This window comes from Dasypus novemcinctus, chromosome X (genome assembly GCF_030445035.2).
Source record: "Dasypus novemcinctus isolate mDasNov1 chromosome X, mDasNov1.1.hap2, whole genome shotgun sequence".
NCBI classification, from domain to species: Eukaryota; Metazoa; Chordata; class Mammalia; order Cingulata; family Dasypodidae; genus Dasypus; species Dasypus novemcinctus.
This window is the reverse complement of record NC_080704.1, coordinates 179516496-179538435: the sequence shown is the minus strand read 5'-3', so window position 1 is coordinate 179538435 and position 21940 is coordinate 179516496. Positions and strand designations below refer to the sequence as shown.

The window sequence follows — 21940 nt, the reverse complement described above, 5'->3', positions numbered from 1 at the left end:
CACTGCTCCCCCACCTCTCCCCTGCCAGCAGCTGGCTCAGTCCTTAAGCCCTGTTCACGACCCAGTCGGGCTCTTCAAACTGTGCGCATCCCACAGGTCCCTATTCTGTGGGCCTGCCCCATACTAAAAAGGGTACCATGACCCCTTGGGGGCTGAGCCCTCCCTCAGCACCTGCTGTGGTATCAAGCTCTAGCCACCAAGCACCAAGGCAAGCTGTCAGGTATCATGTCCAAGTTCAAGACCACTTGCACTTCATCATGTTTGCTGGTGTTCCCAGACTAATCTGAGACCCAAGGGGAGCAGCAAAGGAGAAGAGCCAAGTAACAGAGAGTGCCAGAACTCCCTGGGGCTCTGGGGTGAGCAGGTGGGCTGTCAAAACTGTCACTTCTCCAGAGCCCTGGTGTCCGAGATCCTGACTGGGTCTGGGAAGGGGGTGATGGCAGTGACTGACCGTACCCAGATGCTTCCCCCATTAGCACCCCATTGGTGAAGGCTCCTGAGGTACCCTGTCCGCAGTTCCCTCCAGCTCTTGCCATGTCAGCCTGTGGGATCTCCCCCACACTGCACCCTACCCACCCCATAAATGCAGCTGGCCCCTGCGTTTTGTTCCAAGAGCTCTGCTCTTGATGGGTCCCTTCACTGGACTTAGAGCTACTCCAAGAGCACTGATGCTCGGCCACAGGTAACGGGCAACCTCAGCAAGTGCCCAGGAGCTCCTGCCTGCCCACACCCCTCCCGTCCTCGGGGAGGGCTCAGGCCGTTGGACCCAGATGGACACGTGTGGCAGGCTGTTCTCTAGGCCCAGGCTAACAGCATCTGAGGATGAAAGAGGGAGAGGAAGGAGCTTGGGTGCCGTCTGGCGGAAGGTGTCAGGTGCACTCCTTCCCTCGCTGACCCTTCTCGGCATCTTGAGGGGGCCAGACTCCACCAATGTGGCAGGCCCCTGAAGAGTGACCCAAGTGGGCTGGGGCTTGGGGTGCACTGACTTGCAGCTTTGCGTGTTCCTCCAGCAGGCGATCGTACTCCTTGGTCAGGCCCTCCGACTGCTTCCGCATAGCCAGAGCCTCGTTCTCCGCTTTCTCCAGTTCTGGGAAGGAGGCAAATCATGAAGGAAAGGAAAAGGAAATGGGAACGACTAGAATTAAGGAGGGGAAACTTACTGCTGGGTTTCTCTGTCCCCATCGAGGTTACATGGGAGACCACAGCTCTAAATAAAGCTCTTCTGCCAGCTGCCTTTACAGCAGGGGTGAAGGGCTTACCAAAAAAACTGGATAATGGGAAAACCATGGAGGACCACCTCACCCACAGCATGCAGGACACCTGGGTGGTTCTCTCCAGCGGATAGCTGGGGGAGAGAGAAGGCACAGGAAACACTGAGGACCTGAGGGGTGAGTGTGGGAGGCAGAGAGAGGCTGGGGCCAAAGGCAATGGCCGTTTCCCACACCCCGGAGGCTGGCCTGAAAGGCTCCACACTTAAGTCTTTAGATGTGGAAGGAAAGAATTAGGGAGGCTAGTTCATAGCTGGTTTAGATTTCAAAAAAGCACACAAAAAAAGAACAAAAACCATGAATTTCCATCCGCTTCCTTCCTGAACGTGCCTCCTGGCTTGAGTCTCCCTCTTTTTAACCTCTGCCACGCCTTTTCTCGGCGCCAAGGCATCTCCAGCTCCCTGTGCCTGCCTACTCTTGACAGAATCCTCACGGTACACTGCCAGAGCATGGACTGGCGCTTCTGCCACCAGAGCTCCTCCAGCTCTGCTAATGCCACTTAGCCCCACTGGGTAGGGGGATGAGCAGGCCGACAAGTTGGGACCAGGGGCAGCAGGGTGCTACTTGTTTGTTTTCACCCGGCTCTTGAGCAGGGTCAGTTTCCCTTCCATGTGGCGCGGGAGGTTTGTTATTAATGTTTTGGCACCAGAGCGGCAGCACTGGCTGCCCGGAGGCTCCAGGCTCCTGGAGGGTGAGGGGAGGGCCCAGGGACGACTCTCACTTCGCTTGCTGTCGGCCAACTCCTCCTTCAGCTTCTTCAGATCAGCCTTCAAGCTCCTGTTCTCTCCCTCCACCTTCTCCTCAGCTCGCCTAACATCCGACTTGTCTCCATCAACACCAGCTTCCTAGGAAAAGATCCAAATGCCAGGGTTACTCCAGAGGGAAGAGGCTCCAGCCCAGCCCTCCCCACCGAGCAGCTATGCCTCAAGCTGCCCTGGGCACCTGCCCCTGCAGAAATGTCAGCGCAGCACTAGGCCATGGCTTGTTCTAAGCTACCGGTCCAAGGCCGCGACTTGGCTGCCTGCTGAAGGGAAGGCCACCTGTGCCTCGCTCGGCCCCTGCCTCCTTCCTCCCCAGCAAGGGCACACCAGCTCCTCCATATGGGACTCTCTCTGCTATCACCTGGGGATCTCCATCCCCACTTAACTGACACCATCCCTTCCTCTCCCCAGCTCCAGCAGCTCACTCCAGCCGAAGAGTCCCACGCCCCCTCCCCACTCCAGCTCCAGCCTGCCGACGAGACCACTACAGATCCAAACCCACCCAGCGCCTTCAGCGCGTGGCTCAACCTCCTCTCCTCTGACAAGCTTCTGGGACTGGCCCCGCAACCCTGTGTTTCTTAAGATTTACAGCTCATCACAATCTCCAGAGAACCAGGGACTTCTTCCTCCTCCTCTTCTACCTGGCCTGCGGTTCCCAGCACAGGGCCTGGTTCACTAGGGAGCCATCTGATCAGGGAACAGTCCGGACTGGGAGGAGCGGATGGAAACAAGACAGCACAAAGGCCCCCTTCTCCAAGGCCTCGTGAGTGAGAGGAGGGTGGCTGAGTCACCACAGGCGCCCCTCCCCCAAGAGGCGCACGCAGCAGCACACCTTCCCCATGAACGGCTTCCCCTTTGCTCTCCCAGCAACCCTCTGGCTTTTCCCAGCAGGGTGATTGTGTGAGGACGGCCGTTGGGCCCATTTCCAAGCCGAGAGGAGTGCGAGAGAAAGGCGGGGTAGGGTGAGCCACCTAAGGCCCTGCCGCTGTGGCCTGTAAACCGTGCTACTCATGCCTCATGGTCCAAGGGCAGCATGTGGCCGTGATGGGGGAAGACAGAACTCACCTTCTTGAGCTGGTCGTTCTCTTCCATATATTTCTTGGCTGCTTCACTAGCGCTCTCTGCCTGCTTTTTAAAGGCTTCGTTGGAGGCCAGCAATGTGGCCTGCTGGGAGATAAGAGTCACTAGGCGTCTCAGCAGGCTGCCATTATTTACAAAAAGAAAGGAGAAGTGAGAACCAAAGAGAGAAGCTGCTGGCGCTAATTGCTCTTGGTTGCTCTCTACCCCACGCCTATCTCCAGCCTGGACCTGCCCTCTTAAATTAGTACCAGGGCAGCCAAGCCAGAGCGTGTATCTGGCAAGAAGGGAAAGGTGGAGCCCCAGGAGGTGTCCTCTGCCACCAAAATGGCCATCCTCCGCTCCGGGAAAGGCACAGGGTGGAGCCTCAGGGAGAGACTGAAGCAGGCACTTGCAGGTGAAGGCTGACGGGCCGTCCAGGGCTGGACCCAGTTACAGCACAAAATCCCAGAGCACCAGCGCTGCCTGGCTCCACCCCTGGCACACCACTTTCCCACCTGCAAAGCCAGGCTTGCCTTGGTAAAATAACAGGAGCAGCTGGCACATTTTGGGCCCTGACAACGTGCCAGGTCAAATCCTCAGAGCTACCTCATGATGCCATATGATACCGTGTGTACGTGCGTGTATGTATGTATATAACAACACGGGACTCTCGCAGTCCCCAGTTTATAGGAGGAAGCTGAGGCTCAGCAAGGTTACGCAACTTGTCCAAAGTCAAGAGCCAGAAGCTGACGCAGCTGTGCTTCAAACTCCTGTCTGAGTTCGAAGCCTGAGCTCTCAACCTCTACACTTTCTAAATTCACAGGGAGCCGCTCCCAGGCTCCGATGCACAAGGAAGAGAGAAATGACTGCTGTTCTCTACCCAACCCCCTTCCTCAACACATTCGAAGAGGCAGCTGCCAGAACACATCTGTTATGTAACGCAGCCCAAATCGAGGTCTCCGTGGGCTAGAGGGTACAGAGAAAGGAGAACCAGGGCACAGGCACACATTTCATGGCTATACCAGCCCCGAGAGGCAAACAGGTGACAGCTGGGGGCAGATTCTGGTTCCCAAGCAGAGGGAATGGCCTGCTCCCTTTCCCTGAAACCCATGCTTCCTGAGCTGAGGTGGGAGCTGGCAGGATGAGATGGGCGAGGTCTCCCCTTCAGTCCTTAACAGCACAGCTCATTCAAATAGCTAAACTCAGACAGGGGACACTTGGTCCCCACGCACCCAGGAAAAGGACATCAAGTTGGCAAGGCAAGCCCAGTCCAGTTAAAACTTTCCGATGAATAAGTTACATGGGGGACAACCAGGAAGGAAGGGGGAAAAAAAATCTGCTTTGTCCTGGATGTTTCAAAAGCCAAATGTTGGCTCAGAACAGACAAAGTAGCGCTCGCCTCCTGGCCCCTTCTTCCAGCTAGCCTGGTCCCCAGCAGGCCTGCATGCTGTGACTGGTCGGTACCGACTGCTGCTCGGTCAAGGGTGGGCCAAGGAAACCAGGAAGTACACTCTACTTCTTGGCACTAGCAAATCAGTCGCCAGGGGCCCTGGCTGAGGCTCTTTCCACAAATGAGCAGTGATGATGGAAATGGCAGGCCACGGGTTCCACTGCCTTTAGGGTTTGGGGAGAAGCACTGGGGCCCCTGGCAGCATGGCAAGAGCCAGGCAGTTGATTCCTGGCAGGAGAGAAGAGTTTCCAGTGACATGTGCTCTCTAAAATTAGCGCCCCAGGGACCTCGTGGCCCAGGGCTCAGGTTTCCCGGCCTCGGCCTCAGACTGCCCACCAGCCTGCCACCACCCATTGGGCCAAAGCCCCGAGGTGGAGGAAACTACCAACTGCCCCAGAAGCCACAGAGACAAAACAAATCTGACTCATGTTGGCAGAGCTGGAAGTCACTGGCGGGGCCCAGGAAGAAAGGCAAGTCTGACGAAGCCCAAACTCCCCAGAATCCAGTGCTCTGGCTCCCGAGCTCATGGCAGCCGTGCGAGGAGGAAGCTCCCTCCTCTCGGCTGCAGGCGGGGTCGGGGGGAGGGGACGGGGCATGTGTGCCACCTGGCGGTTATAGATGGGGCCTAGTGGCCATCACAGGGACCCATTGGGCAGAGGTGGGACCCACGAGACTGAGGCTGATCTGGACAGTATTCCAGTGGAGCTGGTAAGTGACCGTGGCGGTAACCACAGCTGCCCAGAGAGGCTGGGTCCGGGGAGGTGGCTAATGCAACAGTTTGCCTTCCCCCCGCTCTGGAGAACAAGGGTTTCCAAGGCTGGGCAGGGCAGCACGCAGCACACCAGCAAGCCCGGCCCACACCACCAACCCTGACCAACCAGCCCTGGCTGGGAGCAGGCTTGGGGCAGCAGCGACCCGCAGGCCCAAGCCCTGTCTTCACCTGGGCTCCCACACACCAGCCTGCCAGCCTTGTAAGGGCCCTGGCTCAGCTCCCTCTTCTCATGGGTCCAAACGTTCCCCCAGACCCCCTTAGGTCACCTCCACCACCCTCAGTTTCCCTCCGTTTGGAAGACAACTCCATTTCCCAGCTGACCAGTCAGCCTGCCGTGCCACCCACAGGCTCTCTCCCCGTTAGAGGTGGTCCTCCATCCCTCCATGGCACACCATGGAGAGCTCCTTCCCCTGCTGGCCCCTCCGCCACCCTCCCCCGCAGCCACCCTTTCCTCCCGCTAGCTCTTTCCCAGAAGCGCCAACCACACTCAAATCCCTCAGCCTCTCCCAGCTACCACCCAGTCCTCCACAGTCCAGTTTCTGCTCTCACCGAGCCCTTGGGATGGCTCTCATGAAGTACACCGAGGACCTCCTGACTGCCATACCCCAATGATAGACACACTGGAGTCATCCTCTTTTCGCTCACCCTCTTGGCAGCATTCCACGCTGCTGACGCTTACTGCCACGGAGGTTTCCTCTCCCTTGGCTTTCACTTGGGTCTTCCCCAACCTGTGATCTGCACCCTTCAATTCTCACCTTATGTTTTCTTCCTAGCTCATCTTGTACCCTGAGAGGGCTTTCGCTGCAGCCCAGACAATCCAACTTCCTACTGAGCATCAGCTCTTAGATGCCCCTGGACACTCCAAGCTCAGCTTGTCCAAAGCCTTTGCCCCACCTGAACAACTCTTCCTGCATTCACTCACTCCTACACCCTGTGGGAGCCTGGCTAATTGATTCAAGTGTCCAACTGGAGTGTCACACCTTGGATTCCCTCTTCCTTCCTCCAGATCCAAGTCTAGGCCCATCCATTTCAACCACACACAGACTATCTCCCAGAAGCCCCGTTCCCCATCACCAGTGTCCCTGGTCTTTGTTTAGCTAGCCCTCGTGCTTTCTTCCCTGGGTTATCCCAGCAGCCTCTTTGCCGGTCCCCTCCCTATCTCTGGCCTTTCCTTCTCACCATCCACCCTGCAGCCAGAGCACTCTTTCTCCAAGACAACCCTGAGGAGGCCTCTCCCCTGCTAAAATCCCATCAGTGCCTCCCCACCGCCTGGAGGCTGAAGTCCAGCTTCCTTCAGCTGGCACACCAAGCCCCTCTGGGATCGGCTTCCTTTTCTCTCATCACTGCCCCATGTGGGCCCTTTGCTCTAGTAACACCAAACCACTGGCCATTCTTGGAGCACACCTCGTCCTCTGTGCTCCAGGCCACTGTACATCTTTCCTTCTGGAATGCCCTTTCTATCCTTTTCTGTTTGATCACTCTGACTGATGACTCAAGACCCAGTTCGATCATCACCTTCTCAAAAAAGCCTTTCCTGAACTCCCGCCCTTGCCAGGCTGATCAATCCCTCCTTGCTGCTCCTTGCCACATCATTGCATGTATCCCTCTGAACCACTGCCATCTGTTCAATTCCCTGGCTTCCCCACCAGGCCATGAACACCTTTAAGCCAGGGACAGGATCTTCTAGCTCTAGATCCCTACCAACCTGGCACGTTCAAAAGAAGGCTCTGAGATGGTCTAACCCCACTCCCAGGAGAGGAGGTGGTCCCCAAGCAGGCGGGGCCATTTTTAAGCTGCACCTCAGGCAGCAAGCAAGCCAGAGCTCCCTCCCCACCAACTCAGCTCGCATTCAGCTCCAGCAGAAGCTGTTCCTTGCTGCACCTGGGTCCTCAGGCCAGGAGCCCGCCAGTCAGCCTAGCAACAGGGAACAGAGGACAGCAGAGGGAGACGCATCTCAGAGCCAGGGAAGTGCAGGCCTGTATTCACTGGCCGGGCAGGCTGTGGCTTGCACTGGTAGCTGAGAAGGCTCCTACAGCACCCCCCCACCCGGCAGGCTATGCCCTCCTGCACATGCCCTGAGTGCTTCAGTCCAGACTGCGCCACACGGAGTTTACCAGTACTTAAACGTCCGCCAGGCAAGTCTGTCTTACACACCAGACCATGAGTTCCCTAGAGATAGAGGCCAGGGCTTGTCCCTCTCACCCCCAGGACAGAGTAAGGCACCCAGGGAATGCATAGTGAGCTGTAAAATTCCCAAGGCTTGATAGTCTAAGAAACATCAGCCTGGAGAAAGGACTAGTGTGCTTTTCTCTGACTTGTAGCTGACCTTCCATCGCTCTGTGCTTGACCTCCCAAGTGTCGTTACAGGGACAACTGTTTGTAGATACCCACTTTTAGGCAAAAGGTGAGAACTTAAGAGCCAAAGAGCCCGCTGACAGGGACCCAGCTTCCTTTGAATAATGATTCAGACTGAATGCATCTAATAACAGAGAGAAGCAGCCAGTGAAAAAACCTCAACAGAATCGAGATGTGTCCTTGGCAGAAATGTCCTACCCGAATGCCTGAATTAAACTTTGCTTCCTTGGTAAAATGTTTTTAGACACCGAGCAGTACTAGTGTGCTTTTATAAAAAATTGAGTCAACAAGAGAAGGCAGGGGAAACAATCTCTCCAGACACCAGAGAAACGGCCAACCATATCAAATAGAAAAAAGGTATTTTTTTCATATGTATTTTTCACCAACCCTGTTTTCTCCTGTAAGAGAAGAGAAAGGCGTAGGCTGAAAAGGAAGTCAAGAAAAGAGCAAGCAGGAAGGTCCAACCAAGTTCTCTTCTTCTTGGAACCTTCTATGGTAGTGGTGACACTACCCACCCCCCACCCCCCGGGTGATGGCCTTACTCATTTGCCAGGTACCTCCCAGGTACTGAGCATGGGGTGAGTGACTCCACCATGGGGACAGCTAGGTAGGTGGCTCCCCTGCCTGCATGGGAGAAGCTGCTGTCACAGTGCCACCTGTTGAAACTCTGGGCCCACTACATGTCAGCAGTTCCTAGCTCCTGCCCCACGTCCAGCTCCCCAGCAAGTGCCCAGTGGGTGTCCAGTGGGAACCCCCAGCTATCAGACATAAAAACAAGGTGGAAGACCCCCCAGTAAGGAAGCAAAAGCTAGGCAATACCTCAGAAAGGCTGGGAGCTGAGGAGAATGACCATACCCTAACAGGGCTTCTGCTACTCTGGGAGACTCTTGCCCTAAAGGGTCAGGAAAATAAAGCAGCAGAACAGGAGAAGAAATATCAGTTACGATGAGCAAAGTTAAACAGAAAAGAGCCAAGGAAAATCGTCCCAAAGGGCTGCCCCAAATATATTTTGGCACACATGCTCTATCTTCCTTTTTGCCCTTGAATACACAGAAGTTGTGGAAAACGGGGAGGTGAGGGCTAGAGTTGGGGGAAAACTAGGCCACTTGAAACGAGACCACCTAGAGCAAGCCCAGCAGACAGACCTGACTAGGCTTGCCCACCCTCAGGACAGGGAAGCTGGCCAGCCAAAGGGCTTCGGCAGGGGTGAAGGAGGCATGGCCAGTGAACAGAACAAGCGGTGTTACCAAGCTGCATTCTAGATTTTTGTTTTGTCTTGGATTTTGAAACCGGCTGAGGGAATTTTTGCAACTTGGGCGCAACTGCATAGCCAGCCAACTAGGCAAAGAGATCCAGCGATCAGCTGACTCAAACTGAAAACCGCCGCTGGCCCACTGAGCTCCTGGAGAAAGGCACTCAGGTGGGAAGCAGAGGGCACCTGCCTGGCAAAGGGCCAGGGAAGCCCACACATCGCATAATCCCAGAGTCCAATGGAAACAAAGCAAGGCCTCCAATGGGGTGAGATGCTGGGCCCATATCCACATGAAACACAGCCCTGAGCCAGGAGGGAGAAGCAAAGCAGAGGTGAGGGGAAGGTGGGCCAAGCAATGGCGTCCAATATGGCAGCCACACGTGGCTGCTTACACTTAAGAGGCAGCCCCATTTAAAATTCAGTCCCTCGGCCACACTTTAAGCACTCAACAGGGCAGATTTAGGGAACTTCCACCATGGCAGGGGTACAGGAAGAGAGCTCCCATTATGTCTCCTCTCCCCTGGCACCCTGCTCTTGCACTCTTTTCCTCACCTCTGACCTCTTCCCTCAGGCCCACAGAGGCTGTAGATGTTAAGCCCTAAGCAAAAGGGGCACTTTCTAGAATGTCATGCTTTACCTGACCTTGGAATCAGGAGGAAGGGACCCCTGGCATGGTTATGGTTAGCATCCTGCCACACCAAAGAAAGAATTCAGTGTCTGCTCCTAGAATTTGAGAAAGAAAATTTTTTGGCCCAAATATGCAGCTGAGCACTCGCTATATTCTGAAAGCAGATGTGATCTCAGACGATCCCTACTGGACTACGCAAAGGCAACTACCCTGCATCAGAGCTCCTTCCTAGGCCCGGCTCAATGGACAATCAGCAACCCAAAGGACTGGGCCTGCGGGTAGGGTGGGGGAGAAATCAAGGGAGGTATCAAGATGCGCTGATTCAATGCCTAGGCCTGGAGTGCTGCTACAATTGTTACACGCTTGGGACATGATGGGAAGATGGGTATTGTGTACTTTCTGCATGATTTTTCTACAGAAATTACTCTAATTTAAAAAAAAAAATTTTTAGGATGTACCAGGGCTTGAACACAGGACCTCATACATGGGAAGCAGATGCTCAACCACTGAGCTACACCTGCACTCTTAAAAAAACTTTTAAGTGGTAGTTAGCTTACAATACACACTCACAGATATCTTGTTCAAGTGGAACAGAAGTCCGAAGACCTCTGTGTGGCCTTCTACAGCAGTGGTTCCCACCCTGACCACACAGGACAGCCTATCACAAACTCAATCACAGTGCCAGAGGGCAGGGCCAGGGCATGTGCCATTTGAGCAACTCCTTAGTAACCTATTCAGACACAGTTAAAACAAATAATCTGCAAAAACCATTGTAAGGCAAGCAGGGAAATGTGAGCACTTCCTAAATACTTGATAGGAAGCAGATGTGACTCAAGTGATTGAGCTCCCGCCTACCACACAGAAGGCACCTCGTTCAGTTCCACATGTCTCCTAAAGACAGTGAGCTGGTGTGACATGCAGGTGTGGCAAGCTGATAAAACAAGAGACACAAGAAAAACACAATAAGAGATACAACAAAGCAGGGAACGGAGGTGGCTCAAGCAATTAGGCTCCTCCCTCCCATATCGGAGGTCCCAGGTTCAGTTCCCGTACTTCCTCAAAAAACAAGGGAGACAGGCACAGCAAGTGCAAACAATGAGGGGGTGGGAGAAATAAAATAAATCTTTAAAAATACTTTATATCAAGGGACTACTGTTAACTTTTGGAGGTAAGATGTTCTCATGCTTGTGATTTTTCTTTTAATTAAATCCCAATCTTTTCCAAGTGATAGACCGAAATATAAATTATCATCATGTCTATAAATAGGATGCCTGGGATTTGATTTGAAATAATCCAGAGCCAAGAGGACTGTGTGTGCACGTGTGTGTTGATGAAACCGACTGGCCACACTGTTGAAGATGGAGCCATGGGGCTCTGTTGGGCTATTCTGGTTCTACGAATGCAGGCATTTTCTATTTCAACCAACTGCCCAGTCCCACGCAGGTGATGCTGGTGCGTAGCCAAGCCAAGGCTGAGAGTCGGTGCTCTGCCGGGGGCTGCCCACCCACCCCCTTTCCAGCTCTGCCTCCCCCCACCCTGGCACTCCACACCCTGGGCCAGCTGCAGACCCCGGAAGACACCTAGGCTGGCTGTCCTCTTGAAGCTTGTGCCAAGGCTGTTCCTCCTCTGCAGGGTAGCCTGCAGTGTAGGTCTCCACTGCTGTGTGTACTGCGCTGACAGACCCTGACTGTAGCAAACCTCCCTTCTCTATCCCATTCTCCCGCCTCCCTACCCCATCCCTCCACGGAAGATCCCTGAAGGCAAAAGCCAGCTGGGCCCTTGAACAATCCCACAAACTCTACCACTGGGCAGGATGATACCCATCATAGCTACCGTTCGTTCACCACTTCCCATGGGCCAGGACAGTGCTGAGGACTCCATAGGAAATGATTACCTCAATCCTCACATCAACATGAGAGAGGTTAACTCTTGTCCCACTTGACTGAAGAGCAAAAAGGCTCAGAGAAGGTAAGTGCCTTACCAAAGGTCACCCGGCTAGCCAAGAAGAGAACCAGGACCCCAAAGCCCACTCTTCTCTCCACACGAGCCCACTTCTCAGGGCCGCCACAGGCCTGTCCAGCCCCTTTGTGCTCATTAGAAAAAGGTGCCCCACAGCCAGAGCATGTGAGCCAGCAGAGCCCAGGCAGGATTTTCACTGTCACTCACCCTCACAGCCTGCACACACAGCACCATCCTAAACCGCAGCCCTGGTTCCTCTCCCTGTCCAGCACGAGCCCTGATAATCACAAGGCGCCAACTATCTGCAGAACTGACTCTCAGCAACAAGTGGAGTGGAGCCCAACGCAAAGCCAAGTGCCCTGGTCACCTGGAGTGTCTAGAGGGGTTTCAGCCCCGGGGGAAGAAGGCACCAGCCACCTGCCAGCACACAGCTGACAGAGGGGGACTCTTCAGTCTGGCCCCACAAAAGGCGCTTCAGAGTGATGCCCAGCCCATGTCCACTGGCACGAACTACAGTGATATCATCAGACCAAGTGTGGGATCAAGTTCAGGTCATTCACCACTAAGGGGCCCCATGAACAAGGGTGGACCACCCTCTTGGTACTGACCTTGACGGACATTCTTGCTAAATAAGCCAGAGAAAATACAGGACAGATCTCTGAAGAACCCCAATTCTGCCTGGCAGGAGCCACCCTCTAGACTGACTTCCAGTTTCTAAGAGGGACTCTCTGGCCAGCTGTGTCATAAGCACGAGGTAGATAGATCCCTTAGGTTTTTGTCCTTCACAGAATGTCAGTGCTAAGGAACTAGATGAGCAGGGTGATGAGAGGAAGTGAGTGGAATAAGGGGTGGCCAGCAGGGGATCGTGGTGCTGGTGCCACCCCAGACCACTTGGGTCAGAACCCCGGGGAAGGGCCAGGCATCAGCATGCCCGGGAAGTCAGACACACCCTCAAGCACAAGGGCAGCCATCATAGATCCCAAGATCTGAAAAGGTGGGCTTTGGATCTAAAAGGCCCAGTGCGACAGTTTCACGAGCTTACTCCAAGCAAACACGGGCCTATGCTGTCAGCAACGGTCAGGACACCTCCATTCAGTCGGCCCCTCTCACGTGCCAGGCCCTCGGCAGAGAGGTGAGAACCCTGGCGTCACGGAGCACCAGTCTAATAGGGGAAGAGACTGGGTCCCCAGGCCAGTCTGCTAAGCCCTGCGCCTCAAGGACCAGCGTGCAGGGAGCCATGGGGCCTCAGAGGACAGCTCTCTAGTCCAGCTGGGCAGCACAGGGCCAGCTGCTCAGAGACCAGCCTGGAGGGAAGACGTGAAAATGCAGGAGAAATGTGCTCACTAGGCCAACAGGCCCAGGCTGCGTACTCAGGCAGAGGCAACAGCAATGCCTAGAGCAATGGAGAGGAGAGAGGAATGGCCGCAACCCAAGAGGCTGCAGAGGGCTGCAGGGAGGGCCAGGTCAGGAAGGACCAAACCATTCTGCCAAAGGTGATAGATAGGAAGCCGCTGGCAGAGGAGTCTGGGAGCAGCTGTGTTGTTAGAAAGGTCCCGTGGCACAGCATGGCTGACAGGCTACAGGGAGCGAGGCTGGTGGTGGGAAGTCTAGTCAGGAGGCCGCTGCAGCCATCCTAAATGACGATGGCCCAACCACGACAGGCTCTAAAGACAACGAAGAAGAGGCGCTTGGAGATAAAATCTGTAGGACCACAACATCACATGAGACAAGAGAAAGGGCAGAGAAGAACAGGAATCCCAGGCTTCAGACTTGGGTGGCTGGGTGGAAGCCAGAAGAAATAACGGCTCTCTAATGAGCAGCAAGTTGCAATACCCTGGGGGGCTTGTTCAATCACAGGTGCCCAGGGCACCCCTCTACCAACAACCCCCCTCCCACAGTTGGCTACTGGAGGACTGGGGTGGGTGGAGCCGAGAATTTGCATTCTAACAAGTTCCTAAGCACCAAGTGAGCTGTTTACAGACATCACTCATCAACCCCCACACCAAGCAGTGAGGACAGCACAGGAGCTAGGAGTATAAAGTTCCAGAGTCACAAATGTGGGTTCAAGCCCTGCCTCCATGTTTAGCAAGCACTCAGAAATATTAGTTGTGTTGCAGGTTTCCTTAAGGGTATGCCATTCCTTCGAGCCTGGCCACCCTGGTTTCTCAAAGACAAGGGGCTGGGAAACGGACTTGGCCCAGTGGTTAGGGCGTCCGTCTACCACATGGGAGGTCCAAGGTTCAAACCCCGGGCCTCCTTGACCCATGTGGAGTTGGCCCATGTGCAGTGCTGATGCGCGCAAGGAGTGCCCCCCACGTAGGGGTGTCCCCGCGTAGGGGAGCCCCACGCACAAGGAGTGCACCCGTAAGGAGAGCCGCCCAGCGCGAAAGTGCAGCCTGCCCAGGAATGGCGCCGCCCACACGTCCCATGCTGCTGATGACAACAGAAGCGGACAAAGAAACAAGACGCAGCAAATAGACACAGAGAACAGAGAACAGACAACGGGGGGGGGGGGGGGGGGGGGCCGCGGGATTAAATAAATAAATCTAAAAAAAAAAAAAAAGACAAGGGGCTGCCCAAGCAAGGTTAAACCCCTCCCCTTATGCTCCTGATCCTCAGCCCCTTGGAACTTACTCCATCAAGCTCAGCTGGGTCCCTGTCTAATTACACAGTCATCTCTTCCCTCGAGCATACTTATCCTGCCTTCTCCTCAAGCTTCTGAGGATTCATCTAACTCTGCCGGCACTTCCCTTTCTCCATTCCTCACGCCCAGGGAACAGCTGTGCAGCCTGCCTCTCAGAGAGCACCAGGGGCCAGCTTCATTCCCAAGGCTGCTGTCTCCCGTGAACTTCTCTTCCTGACCCTAGCTTTCCTCGCTCTCTCAAGCTGTTCCCTGCAGTGGGCCTCGCCAGCTGCTTTTCTGGCCATCCCCTGCGTGTAGGCATTCACCAGGTTCCAGCCACAGCTCATTTTGCAGGCTCTCCTGTCACTGAGCTCATCATCTCCTCTATTTTTTGAAGACGGCTCTCAGGTCTAGACCTGTAGCATGAACCTCCTTTTTGCATCCGGAGGGTCATCTCCAGCAGTCTACCAGAGTCCTCGTATTTGATATGTCCAAAGCAGAACTGAGACCCAATAAGGTGAAAATTTTGGGGCTCCTCCTCTTGCCATCAGCCCAGGTTCAAACGCACGGGAGTCTTCACTAGCTCTTCCCTTTATCCCTTCACTGCTTCTCACGTCTGCCTCCACCTCGCCACCCTTGCCCTACTTCAGGCTATGGTGTCTCTTGCTATAGTGACCTCTGACTTGGTCTCCCTGCTTCCAGGCTCCCCTCCTCACTCCATCCTACACACTGGTGCCAAAGTCATGCAGTCAACATACAGATCTGACCACATCACAGATGGGGCAACTCACGAGAGCTGGCGTACAAACTCTTTTGCCTGCAATGCAAAACACTCTACCTGTGAAAACGTGCAATGCAAAACACTCCACCTGTGGAAACATGGACAAACATGGAAGAGAAAGAGACACAGAGGAAGAGTGACAGACACTTCAAATAGGACCAGGAGGCCTAAAGAAACATGGATAAGCCAAGGCCTTGTGAAAAACAACAACTGGAAGGATTTTCCCATTGTTAGCGACATCAAAAAAGGGAGGGGGACAAGCTCAATGCCCACCAAGAAGAACTGCTTAGATCCATAAAGGATGCTGGGGAATAGACTTCCAGAAAGATAGCTAGAGGACAGGCAGAAATGGCCTGGGAAAAAATCTTCTACAGTTTAGGACACCAGGGGAAGGCTGGACACCTCCCAGAAGAGAGAGGGACACAGGAAAAGAATGGTGATGGCAACGCTGCAAGATATTAATACCAGACACACAAAAAAAAACATGCTAAGTGAAAAGAAACCAGACACAAAGTACTACATATCGTATGATTCCATTTACATAAAATGTTAATATAAATGAATTTATAAAGATGAAGTTAGATTAGTGGTTATGTAGGGCTGAGGAAGGCACATTAAGGAGTGTGGAGTTTTTCTTCTTTGGAGTAATGAAACTGTTCTAAAATTTTTTGTGGTGATGAATGCACAGCATTGTGATTCTACTGAAAGCCACTGATTATACTGTACACTTTGGATATGTCGTATGGTATATAAATATACCTCAAAAAAACCTGCTTAATAAACAAATAATTGTGCAAGAATAGCCAGAATTACTAGCTATGTACATCAAGGGAAGCATAGAGAAATCAAGGGGTGAAGAATTTTCTTGTTAGCTACGTTTTTTTTTTGTTTATTATTATTATTGTAACAATGAAAATGCTCTAATGACTGAGATGATGAAAGCACAACTATTGATTATACCAAATATCACTGATTGTACACTGTGGATGAAATGTATGCTTTATTAATATGTATCAATAAAATTAATTTAAAAAAAAACACCTCAAACACATTCCCACCAGCCACTGAACTGAGAGGGCTATCAGGGCATGCCATCTGTTGGCAGACCAAGGAAGTGCACCTGAGGAAATTAAAATTAAGTAAGTGACTTTTTCCAGTCTTTGCAGCCTTCATCCCCAAGGCCCTTGGAAGTGGGCTGCAACCCACTGCTAGGCCCAGAGCCCAGTTTTGAGCAATTAACAGGGACAATCCTAAAGACTCAGGACAGGATGAACCAAGAATCAAAGAATGGCAGTAACATATAGCCTCCTGCCATTAAATCCCTACAAGAAAGAAACTGAGGATCTGAGTACTCATCATCTTAATCAGATGCTTAGATATCGGCAAAAAATTACAAGCCATACTAAGAAAATTGAAGACATGGCCCAAGAAATAAGTTGAGAGAAAATATGGCTAAAGAGATGAAGGACATCAAGAAGATGATGAGTGAGCATAAAGAAGTTGAAAACCTGAATAGAAAAGTAAGAGAGCTCATGGGAATGAAAGACACAAAAGGTGAGATCAGAAACAAACTAAAGGCATACAACAGCAGACTTGAAATGACAGAAAGAAAAAGTGATATTGAAGACAGAAGAGCTGAAATTGAAGAAAGAAAAGAATGGAAAAATTGAGCAGGGACTCAGAGTTGAACAACAACACGAAATCCAAAATATAACATGTCATGGGATTTCCAGATGGAGAAGAGAAGGGAAAAGGGGCAGAAAGAGTATTTCAGGAAATAATAGATGAAAATTTCCCAACTCTCACAAAAGAAATGAATTTACATGTCCAAGAAGTACACTGTACCCCAATCAGAATAAATCGAATAGACCTACTCCAAAACACATACTACTCAGAATGTCAAACATCAAATATAAAAAGAAAATTCTCAGAGCAGCAAAGGAGTAGCAAACCATCACATACAATGGACACCCAGTAAGACCTAGCATGGATTTCTCTTCAGACACCACGGCAGCAAGAAGACAGTGGAATGATACAATCAGGATACTGAAAGAGAAAAACTACCAGCCGAGAATTATTTATCCAGCAAAATTGTCTGTCAAATATGAAGGGGAATATAAAATAATCACAAACAGAAACTAATAGAGTTCATAAAAAAGAACTGGGGAAGGGGAGAAAAACAAATAAAATAAAATCTAAAAAAAAAAAAAATAGGGATTGTAATTACAGATATGAAAATTTTTTTTAAAATCCACCTTTGCAGGAAATATTGAAGGAAGCCTTAGAACCTGAAAGAAGACAACAGGAAGAAGGGGCTTGGAAGAGAGTACAGAAGAAAAGCAGAAAGGATAACCAAAAGAGCAAAAGACAGACAAAAATGAGAAATGACATATGAAAACCAAAGTAAAAATGGTGGAAGTAAATAATGCATTTACAGTAGTATCAGTGAATATAATGGATTAAACTCCCCAATCAAAAGATAAAGGCTGAGAGAATGGATAAAAAAACATGAGCCATCTATATGCTACTTACAAGAAACTCACCTTAGACCCAGGGATACAAACTGGCTCAAAGTGAAAGGCTAGAAAAAGATACTCCATATAAATAGCAACCAAAAAAGAACAGGGGTAGTTATACTATCATCAGACAAAGCTGACTTTAAATGCAAAAAACTATAAGAGATAGAGAAGGCCATTATACATTAATAAAAGGGACAATCCACCAGAAAGATGTAACAGTCATAAATATCTATGTACCTAACCAGAATGTCCCAAAACATGAGACAAACTCTGGCAAAACTGATGAGAGAAATAAACATCTCTAAAATAATCATTAGAGATTTCAACACCCCACTCACATCATTACATAGAACAACTAGACAGAAGATCAACAAGGAAACACAGAACATGAATAACATGATAAACGAGTTAGATCTAACAGACATATACAGAACGCTGTATCCAAACTCAGCAGGTTATACATTCTTCTCAAGTGCCCTTGGATCTTTCTCCAGGATAGACCACATGTTAGAGCACAATGCAGCTCTCACTAAATACTAAAAGACTGAAATTGTACAAAGCACCTTCTCAGATTATAATGGAACGAAAATGGAAATCAATAATAGACAGGAAAAAATAAATCTGTAAATGTGTGGAGGCTGAACACACTCCTAAATAATCAGTGGGTTAAAGAAGACATTGCAAGTGAAACCACAATAAATATATTAAGACAAATGAAAATGAGAACACAACTTAATAGAGAAAAATCAACAAAACCAAAACCTGGTTCTCTGAGAAGATCAATAAAATGGGCAAACCCCTAGCTAGACTAACAAAGAAACAAAGAGAGAAGAATAAATAAATCAGGAATGAAAAGGAGGAAGTTACTACTGACCCCAAAGAAATGAAAAGAATCCTAAGAGGATATCACGAGAAACTGTATGCCAACAAACTAGACAAACTTGATGAAATAGAGAAATTCCTAGAAACACAAACAACCTACACTGATGCTCCAAGAAATACAAGAACTTAACAACCCAATCACATTTAAAGAAATTGAATTAGTCATCAAAAATCTCCCAGCAAAATCCAGTACCAGATGGCTTCACAGGTGAATTCAACCAAGCATTTCAAAATGAGCATAATCCTGTTTAAACTCTTCCAAAAAACTGAAGAGGGAAAATTACCCAACAGATTTTATGAAGCTAACATCACCCTAATAGCAACCAAAGCCAGATAAAGGTTCTATAAGAAAATTACATACCAATCTCTCTAATGAACATAGACGCAAAAAATTCTCAACAAAATACTTGTAAATCATATCCAACAGCATATCAAAAGACTCGTACATCACAACCAAGTGGGATTTATTCCTGGTATGCAAGGCTGGTTCAATATAAGAAAATCAGTCAACATAATACACCACATCAACAAACTGAAGGAATAAAAACACATGAGCACCCCATCGACGCAGAAAAGGCATTCGACAAAATCCAGCATCCTTTTTTGATAAAAACAACTTCAAAAGATAGGAATAGAAGGAAAATTCCTCAATATGATAAAAGGCATATATGAAAAACCCACAGCCAACATCATACTCAGTGGGGTAAGGTTGAAAGCTTTCCCTCTAAGGTCAGGAACAAGACAAGGATGCCCACTGTCACCATTGTTATTCAATATTGTACTACAAGTTCTAGCTAGGGCAACTGGACAAGAAAAACAATTAAAAGAAATAGAAATAGGAAAAGCAGTAATAAAACCCTCACAGTTTGCCAATGACATGATCCTGTAGTTAGAAAATTCTCAAGTATCAAGGACAAAGATACTTGAACTAATAAATGAGTTCAGCAAAGGGGCAGGATACAGGGAAGCGGACTTGGCCCAATGGATAGGGCGCCCGCCTACCACATGGGAGGTCCAAGGTTCAAACCCTGGGCCTCCTTGACCCGTGTGGAGCTCGCCCACACGCAGTGCTGATGTGCACAAGGAGTGCCGTGCCATGCAGGGGTGCCCCCACGTAGGGGAGCCCCATGCACAAGGAGTGCACCCCGTAAGGAGAACCACCCAGTGCAAAAGAAAGTGCAGCCTGCCCAAGAATGGCACCACACACACGGAGAGTTGACACAAGATGACGCAACCAAAAGAAACACAGATTCCCCGTGCCGCTGATAAGGATAGAAGTGAAGAACACACAGCGAATGGACACAGAGAGCAGACAAGTGGGGGGGGGGTGGAAGGGAGAGAAATAAATTTTAAAAATTAAATCTTTTTAAAAAAAGCAGGATACAAGATCAACATGCAAAAATCAGTAATGTTTTTGTACACTAGTAATGAACAGTTTGAGGAGGAAATGAGAGGGGAAAATCCATTCACAATAGCAACAAAAAGACTCAAATACCTAGGAATTAATTTAACCAAAGGAGGACAGAACCTAAATGCAGAAAACCACAAAACAATGCTAAAAGAAATTTTAAAAAGACTTCAACAAATGGAAAGACATTCTGTGTTCATGGATTGGAAGAATAAATATTGTGAAGATGTCACTCTTACCCAAAGTGATTTATAGATTTAATGCAATACCCATCAAAATACAACAGCCTATATTACAGAATTATAATAGGCAATTATCAAATTCATTTTGAAGGGAAAGTACACTAGATAGCCAAAAGCATTCTAAAAAAGAGTGACATGGGAGGAATTTCACTGCCTGACCTTGAAACATATTACAAAACTAAAGTGGTCAGAACAGCATGGTACTGGCATAAAGATAAACACACTGATCGGTGTATAGAATTGAGAATCCAGAAATAAACCCTCAAAAAATGTATGGTCAACTGGTTTTTGACAAACCTACCAACTCCATGTTAACAGGACAAAGCGGTCTCTTCAACAAATGGTGCTGGGAGAACTGGCTATCTATAACCAAAAGAATGAAAGAGGACCCCTTGTTCACTCCCTACACAAGAATCAACTCAAAATGGATCAAAGACCTAAATATAAACCCAGGACTATAAAACTACTAGAAAAAAATGTAGGGAAATATTTTCAAGACCTTGTAGTAGGTGGTGGTTTCTTGGACCTTACACCCTAAGAACACGCAACAAAAGAAAAAAATAGATAAATGGGACCTCCTTAATATTAAACACTTTTGCACCTCTCAGGACTTTGTCAAAAGGGAGAAAAGGCAGTTGACTCAATGGGAGAAAATATTTGGAAATTACACATCTGATAAGGGTTTAATACCCAGGATATATACAGCTGTTACAACGCAACAATAAAAAGACAAATGACCAAAATATTAAAAAATTTTAAAAAAAGACAAATGGCCCAATTAAAAAATGGGCAAAAGGCTTAAACAGACATTTGTCCCAAGAGGAAATACAAATGGCAAAAAAAAAAAAACATGAAAAAATGTTCAAAATCACCAATGATTATAGAAATGCAAATCAAAACTACAATGAGATATCATTTTGCACCTATCAGAATGGCCACTATTAAAAAGATAAAGAACTACAAGTGTTGGAGAGAATGTAGAGAGACAGGAACCCTTACTCGCTGTTGGTGGGAATGCAGAATGGTACCGCCACTGTGGAGGACTGTTTGGCAGTTCCTAAAGAAGTTGAATATAGACTTGCCACGTGACCCTACAATACCATTGCTAGGTATATACCCAGAAGAACTGAGAGCAGTGATACCAACAGACATCTGCAGTGTTAATTATGATTGCCAAAAGTTGGAAACCACCCAGGTGTCCATCAACAGACAAATGGATAAACTGTGGTGTATCCACACGATGGAATATTATGCAGCTCTAAGAAGAAATGAAGTCACAAAGCATATGACAACATGGATGAACCTGGAAGACATTATGTTAAGTAAAGCAAGCCAGACACAAAAGGACAAATACTGTATAACTGCACTACTATGAACTAAATACTGTTTATAACATATTATAGTGCCATGTCAGTTGGCCCTACTTTGGAGTTTGTGTTTCTGTGTGATGGAGCTGGACTCAGATGTGATCTCTGTCCACAAGCCTCTCCTGTTACTTTTACTGGAACTGTAGTTGGTGCTGGGGTTTAGTGTATACCCCGGGGACCTGAATCTCTGGACTGACCATGTGACAGCCAGGCCCTGAGCCTCAAGAGACTTGCAACTCCTACACTCAGGTTTATTGGAGGTGAAGAAGGTCAACCACCACACCACGGAGCCAAGTGTGCCTACAACTGAAAGCAGGAGAACTGCATCCAGCATCCATGTGGAATCTAAGCCCCCTCTTGACATAGATGTGAAGTGGACACAACCATTCTAAGGTCCACAGGATGGAGGAATAGAGTATGGATTAGAGTGGACTTACTGATATTCTATTCATGAACTACTGTGATTAGTAATCAAAGAGAATGTGGCATTGGTGTGGAGAAAGTGGCCATGATGGCTGCTGGGGGTAGGGACTGGGAGGAAGAGATGTGATGTGGGGACATTTTCGGGGGTTGGAGTTGTCCTGGGTGGTGCTGTAGGGACAGTTACTGGACAC

General features: G+C 49.5%; 1 protein-coding gene across 2 annotated transcripts in view; it reads right to left on the bottom strand.

Moving 5' to 3' along the window:
* BCAP31 (B cell receptor associated protein 31) overlaps positions 1-21940 on the bottom strand; it is a 40036-nt gene that overhangs the window by 816 nt on the left and 17280 nt on the right. For both annotated transcript variants that reach the window (XM_004457095.3, XM_071213006.1), the window contains exons 5-7: positions 3095-3230; positions 1990-2113; positions 987-1087 (exon numbers count right to left, since the gene is read on the bottom strand). In XM_004457095.3, coding sequence (XP_004457152.1) covers positions 987-1087; positions 1990-2113; positions 3095-3230 — 361 coding nt within the window. The remainder of the gene's footprint in view (positions 1-986; positions 1088-1989; positions 2114-3094; positions 3231-21940) is intronic.